The sequence below is a fragment of the Mesocricetus auratus genome, unplaced genomic scaffold, assembly GCF_017639785.1.
Source record: "Mesocricetus auratus isolate SY011 unplaced genomic scaffold, BCM_Maur_2.0 Super-Scaffold_100023, whole genome shotgun sequence".
Classification (NCBI taxonomy): domain Eukaryota; kingdom Metazoa; phylum Chordata; class Mammalia; order Rodentia; family Cricetidae; genus Mesocricetus; species Mesocricetus auratus.
Genome location: NW_024429204.1, coordinates 2,595,250 through 2,602,500, shown reverse-complemented (window position 1 = coordinate 2,602,500; position 7,251 = coordinate 2,595,250). Strand labels below are relative to the sequence as shown.

Genomic DNA, 7,251 nt, shown 5'->3' with positions numbered 1-7,251 from the left:
TGCAGTCTTTGTATGTGGAAAATAGAGCTGGATTCTTCTTCACTAAATTCTGCGAGAATTCAGGGAACAAGGTAGAAAGTTATTATTTAAAATCTGGACTTATGGTTTTACTTGATTTAGAAATAAGTGGCATTGAAGTTACTTGGTGTTCATATAAATATATCTGATGTTCAAATTCTCATCTGATAAATTAAATCCACATTTGATATGTAGTAACTCTTCAACCATCCAACCAAATTATGATTCTCTCTGGTTTACCACCCTACTAAAATTACAAAGAAAAGTGAAATACAGATAAATACTAACATATATTGCTATAGTTAATTATATGACTTAATCTCATTTTAATATGCCATATTTAGTTTATTTCTGTTAATACTTGATTTTAAATAATTTTAACAACCATTGATTATAATGAATAGAGGTAAAAATGATTTCCAGTAATGTTTTTAAAATTACAATCAATATTTGTATGACCCAAATGGACAGTGATTAATTGGCTTAGTAGTTAATATTTAGGTGTGCTGTGATACCGACTTACCCAAATGTTGATGTGTCGGACCGTGCTTTCATGTCACAAACACATGTTCTTTACCTGTCAGCTAGAATTGCATTCATCGCTATTTTAAAAAAATTTACTATTTTAATGACCAACTCTAAGGAACACTTATATACAAAAATACAATGTTCGACTGACAGTGGCCATAAATGCCTTGTACACTGCCAGTTTGCGGTAAAAGATTGAGACCAGCTTAAGCTGGGCATGGTTTGCAGTAGCAGCAAGGGCGTAGGGCGCGCGTGTGTAGACATGTAGGGAATTAGCTGTCTGAGGGCCTCGCTGACTGGCTGTGACGATTTCTGTACTTCTCCGTCCACAGCTGTGGAAGCACAGTGTGTACTTTTGGTTTGACCTACAGGCTTACCATCAGCTGTTCTACCAAGAAACACTCCATCCTTTCAAAGTGTGCAAGCAAGCCCAAGTAAGTAGCAGACAGCCCTGCTCCATGCAATGCTGTGAGTACGTAGGAGAGTAAAAACCGCGTCCGGCCCCCCAGACTAGGGAGAGCTGGGTTGCAGGGCTCAGATCGTTGCCCCGGGAATACTTCATGTTTTATAATCTGATCTATGCGCCTTCCGTTTTATCTATTTTATCTGGTCTACTTTATTGTCTCTTCCTGCCAACTGCTTGTTCTGCCCATAAAGAATGCCGCCGCGCCCCCCCGCGCCTGCCCTCTAACATCTCTGTTGGGACTCTGTGAGCAGATGCGTAAGGGAGCGACAGGGAGCCCCCTGCAGATGTCAGCTGTTGGACGGGCCAGGCTGCTGGCCCACGGCTGTGCGTGTGCGGGCTCTACGCAGGCGTCTGGGCTCCCATCTACACACCATATGAGACAGACACTCAGAGGGCAGAGGAGAGAGCATTTCAAGACCACCCTGAAGCAAAATAGGGAAGGAATAGCAAAAACAAAACAAACCAAAAAACCTGGAGGAGGGTGAACAGAAGATCCTCTGCAAATGGGGACAGAGAGCCGCCTCTTGCAGGGGGCAGTGGCAGGAGGTGGAGATGGGAACAGAATTATGACTCGAGCTGACCTTCTGGTGTTTTATTCTTAGGCTCTCCAGATCGTTTACGGAGTCAGGTCTCCGGACCACTCCTCTCTCTCTCTCTCTCTCTCTCTCTCTCTCTCTCTCTCTCTCTCTCTCTCTCTCTCTCTCTCACTGGGTGATTCTTATAACCCCCAAACAACCCATCCCAGAGGAGCCTACCCCCAGACGCTGCTCAGGGAGTTAGTATCACCATGTTATTTATTATCTCATAGTCTTGCTCAGGACACCAGAGTGCCCTCCTGGATGCATGCCTGGCTGCTCCCACCCCACCCCTCAAAGTCCAGAGTGAGCAGCTATGCTTTGTAGCCCAGTGACAGCTTTGTTCCTCTTGCCGTGAGGATAAGGACTGCAGCTCCGACATAGCCCAGATGTCTCCACGAAATCATGAGACGAATCTCTGCTTTACCAGGACCGTTTTATTCTGAGACCACACAGTTCTGCTTGTTAACCCTCTACCTGTAATTCACTGTTTACCCCTCCTCCCCTAACCCATTGCCCCCGTCTGCTGTGGGACCATCTGTTATTTTTATTATGTTTTCACTACTCAAAGAATCCTCCTCCAAAATAGGTCTGCAGCTGCCCGGTGAAGTGGGATGGTTTGTGTGTTAATAATCAACCAGATTCTGTACATGCATGAAGAAGGAGGTTCTATTCTGGCTTCATAGGCTTCCTGGTTCTTAGCAATGCTGCTAATAGCTAACTCTACCTGGTTCAGAAACTGGACAGTTTGGGTTGTTTTAAAAATGGGTTGTTCTGTTTGGGGGATTGCCAGGAGTTCTTTGGGAGTCAAGGCAGGGATCGGAAGAGCAGGCCAGTGTAGAACACCCACCTTTAAGATTGAATAGAGGGAAATAAAAGGAGAGAATTCATGTGCTTTTAAAAATATATATTTTAATCTTGTACCTATAGTTGTTTTACTTTTGTTACTCTTGGTAGGAGGAACTACTATCTCAACTAGTTTGGGTTTTATTATGCAAAGTTTTTGTTCTTCTAGATATAGGATTTGTCTATGATATTATACATTTGTTTTACAGTGTGAAATATCACCCACTTAATGACAATAGGAATATTGTATGGCTTTCTTCAAACGTTCATTTATAACATGGGCCTTTGGAATGATAATGCCATCAAGGGAATATAGTCATCTGCCACTACATGTCGAATGTGCCATGAGCTTGATTTTACATCATTTCTGTGTGTCTGCCAAGTCACACACTAAGAGACTAAAAGGACCTATGTGATTTTTCTGTATATGTGGTTTTATTCTCCCAAATAGCAGTATGGGGATAATAGTGGAGAGAAGATAGGGGAGAACCAGTAATAAGGATTTAGCATGACCCATGAGCCCAAAGGTTTGGACTAATGTATTGGTGCTCATAAGCATATATGCACGTTAACCATTATAGAGGCGGTGGGACCTGGAGGAGTGGATTCCATAAATGAGGCAAACTAAAGCCTCATGCAATAGCCAACTCTATTCAGAGTGTCAGTTTGTACTCTGAGGGCTAAGAGGAGTCACCTGAGCGAAGTGACCAATCACAAGGACAAGCCACACGCGGCAGACAAGCCACACGTGGCATAGAGACATATAAACTAAAGCCAATAGCCAGTTGTAATAAATAATCTGCGTTAAAATCACTCCTATCTGCTGCAGTAGGGAGGGACAAGAAAGCTCAACCCAAGACCAATTCCACGTGTTTGAAACCAAGACCCTTGTCTTGGATTCTTAGGGTTTCCCCCACAAGCTCTCAGAAGTCACCTCACACAGCTTCATCCCTGGATGAAGTTCCGACACATGCTCACCAACACGCATTAGATTCAGGAAAACAAGAAACCGGAGCTGGGAACTTGGCTCACTGGCAAGTGCTTGCCTAGCATGTGTGAGACCTGGCTTCGGTCTCCAGCGCTATAACAAATATGTGAAAAATAAGTCTGTAAAAAAAAAAAAAAAAGAAAAAGAAGCAAAACCACAGATTTCATGTGCCTGAAAATGTTCGTTTGATTCTGATGACTTAGCTCGTTGTGGGCCTAAAGACTTGACGGTTCTGTTTGTCGTCAGCACATGCTAATTCTATAACAACACACGTAACTGTGACATTTCTGTAAGCGTGTATCATGCATTTTGACCATATTCACCTCTGCTTCCCTGTCTTGTCCTTTCCATCTCTTCTGCTGCTCCTGTTCTTGTAGGATGGAGATGCCGTTTCTTACTTACTGCCTTACCATCCCCCCCCGACTTTAGAGTTCTGGGTTGGACCACAGTGTGTTTACCGCCATGCTCTCTCTCTTAGGCTTCACTTGCCTCTGATGTCTCAGGAATCTTGCCTCTGTAAGTTCTCCGCAGTCCTCAGCTGATACTTCTTGCAGGGTTCACTCTGGGGCAGTCCGCCCTGTCCTGGGTTCCCCACCTGAACCCTGCCTGTGCTTTGTAATACACATTTTCATTTTGCTGTGCAACCCACTCATTGAGTTAAGTTATAGTTTTCACTCATAAGGCTTTGTTTGTTTGTTTGTGTTGTTGTTTGCTTGTTTCTGAGACAATATAGTCTTAGCTGGCCTATAACTTACTATGTAGAACTCTTAGACAGCTGCCCACCTCTGCCTGGGATTAAAAGCTGGTGCTGCCTTGCCCAGCTGTGATTTTTTTTTCATTCTTAAACATTATATTTGTGTTTTATAATTCTTACGGGCATTTCCTTTTCAATTTCTTTGCCTTGTCTTTTATCATTTAGAACACATTATTAGTCTCTAGCTGTATTATAGTTTTATCACAAGCTCTGTGGCTCAGAACAACACACATTGGTTCTATCAGTTTTTGTGGGCCAGGCGCCTTTAATCCCAGCTCCGAGAGGCAGAGGTGGGTGGATATCTGTGAGTTCAAGGCCAGAGTGGTCTACATAGTGAGTTCTAGAAGAACCAGAACTACATAATGGGACTCTAATCTCAAAAATGAGAAGGGGGCAGAGGGGAGAGAAAGCATGGGTATCAAGAGGCACTGTGTATAGGGCCACCCTAGAGGCTGGCTGCCACAGTGTTTAATAATTCTATGAACTAATTTTTAGTTCTGCTGACACAGTGGATTCTTCCCTTGTATGTTTAGTAATTTTGTGGCATGAGCTCTTTAATGTGTGTGTGTGTGTGTATGAGAGAGAGAGAGAGAGAGAGAGAGAGAGAGAGAGAGAGAGAGAGAGAGAGAGAGAGAGAGAGAGAAGAGGAGAAGAGAGATTCTTCCACTGGGCACATTTTAAATGCTAATTTCTTATCTTAGAGAGACTTAAAAACAGACAAAGTGTCAGTTGGAAAACCAGGCTCACACTAGGGGAAACAGTAACAAGTTCTCAGGGAAGATAATTGGTTTTCTCTTGTTAGAAAGCAAGGTGGAGCCAGGCACTTGGATTTTTGTTTCCTAGGCTCAGTAGATAGAATCTTGTACAAGGTGCTTACTGTGGCTACTAAAAAAAGAAAATGTGACGTGTCCTTCTGAGACTCTTTCTGGCATGTTGGCAGCTCAGATGACTTGAAAAGCTTCCTCTATACAATTTCCAGAAAATGTAACAAACGCGCACCTAAATACACGGCGGAAATAGCAAGTGAGAAAGTCTCCCGGACAGAGGCAAGGGGTACATTGACAACCTGGCATTCAGGGTGAGTGGACACTAGGGCAGTGCAAACCCAGAGCCCCAAGGCATGGGAACAAACCTGTAGATGTCATGACCTTAGCCACCGTCACCACCTTAAGTCACCGCTTAGCCTCTGCTACAACTTGTTCTGAGTTAGAATACAGTGTGAACGAAACACACTCTGTGAGGAGTCTCTCTCAGGGGATTCCCTGTGATACCCTGTCTCCTAGCAACGCCAGAAGCTACACCCATAAAGCCTCACCAACACGACTTCCTAAACACACGAGAAGAAGGACAATAACAATACGCACGCCCAAGGGGATGGAGAGAGCCTACCAGGCCTTGGACATACACAAAGAACTACAGAGCACTAAGGGATGCCAAGAGCTGGGAAAGTCGTGCTCCCCACTTGGTCCTCCAATACCAGAGTCAGCCCTGAAAGGTACACACGGCTGGGCAGGGTGGAGTCATGTGTCTAAGAATATGTATATGTGCATGCACATGTGCATAACTATATTTAGCAACAGTTAAGATGAATAAAGACACCACGAATTTGAAAGTGAGTAAGAATATATGCCCATAGAGAGGGTCTGGAGAGAGAGAAGGAAGCGTGGGGGAAATGATGTATTTATATTATTACAGCCTTTTTTAAAAGAGTAAGAAGGAGTGTTTCACACTCGGGGTCCTCTGAATACAAGAATGAGAACCTTGTTCTTGGGGTTGCCCTCCCAGGAGGCAGCAGCAGCTGAAGTAATGTGGTTGTGTTGGAAACAAAGCCGACACCGTGGAGTTAAGCGGGGAGAGGAGATAATTCTCTACCTTTACTGGTAGGTAACAGTTGGTGATTCTAAAATACTTTAATAATGTTTAAAATAAATCCTTGGAAACACATCAGGAACGAGGGACCTATTTCATTTTCTTTAATTTTTGAGCCAAACACGCCTCTCCTTTTAGTCGTATTTAGCACAAAATAAATCTCTCTCTTGGTGACAACCCCTTACACACCCAAAAAAATGGTTCTTTTCCATTTTGCTCATATTAACCAGATCTGAAATCTTTCCAGTCTTTCCAACCACAACTAGGTTCCATCGTGATAATTGCAAGCCCCACCCCTGATGGATGGATTCCCTCCATCCACCCATGTGGCGGCACTCTCTGGCCCAGCTCTGTGGCAAGAGATTCACTTGCTTCTGTTCCACACAATCCTTCAACGACGTCCCTTAAGGGGCGCAGTAAACAGGCTGGTGCCCGTGACTCTGGGGCTCAGAACACTGTCATCAGCTTTGAGGGGGGAGAACAAGGTTGATATCTTCCTCCATCTATCTCCTCCTCACCTTGGGAGACAGGGCCTGTCACTGAACTTGAAGACCCCTGGTTAGCTCCCAGGATCTGACCGTCTGCATACCCCAGCGCTGGAATTAGGGATGTTCGCTGTCACAGTGGGCACTGGGACCTAAACACAGGACTTGAAGGTCCCGTGATGAGCGTTTTACTGACCACCATCTCCCGCAGCTGTGCCGCCGCCCATCTGAGGTTTTCAGCATCCACGAGAGAAAGGGAAACTAAAGCCGAGTGGATAAATTGTCCCAAGACCCACGTGCATGCACTGGATGACCTCAGGGAGCCTTAGTTGTGATATAGTGCGGAACGTCCACACACACGCACACACACACACACAGACACACACACACACACACAGAAGAAGTTGTGCACTGCCGTTTTTTTTTATGCCGTTTCCCATGGGGGTGATGTGAGACCGTGTGGATCCAATGGTCACACTAGATTGCACAGCATAACCTGCCTGGGGATTCTGCAAGTGTCCACGTACCTGTCTGTCCCCGTTGCTTCTGCTCCCAGCTCCCACCCTCCAACTGCAGCAGCAGGTGACCAAGACAAACAGAACAGTGTGGTGACACCTTGTTTGTACTCCGAGCAAATAAAGTTTGCCTGGAGCTCAGAGGGCGGAGCTAGGCACTAGTTAACCATCGAGGTCTGGAGGTCTGTATGGACAGACAGGAAGTGA

At 44.9% G+C, this 7,251-nt stretch overlaps 1 protein-coding gene across 2 annotated transcripts in view; it reads left to right on the top strand.

The window, feature by feature from the left end:
- The window catches only part of Rgs22 (regulator of G protein signaling 22), a 99,099-nt gene that overhangs the window by 50,507 nt on the left and 41,341 nt on the right, over positions 1-7,251 (top strand). Inside the window, exons 13-14 of one of the 2 annotated variants that reach the window (XM_040730413.1) lie at positions 1-71; positions 918-980. The exon at positions 1-71 is cut by the window's left edge and continues 55 nt beyond it. In XM_040730413.1, coding sequence (XP_040586347.1) covers positions 1-71; positions 918-980 — 134 coding nt within the window. Of the gene's footprint in view, positions 72-878; positions 981-7,251 lie in introns of both variants that reach the window. The other variant, XM_021228699.2, reaches the window with a different exon arrangement.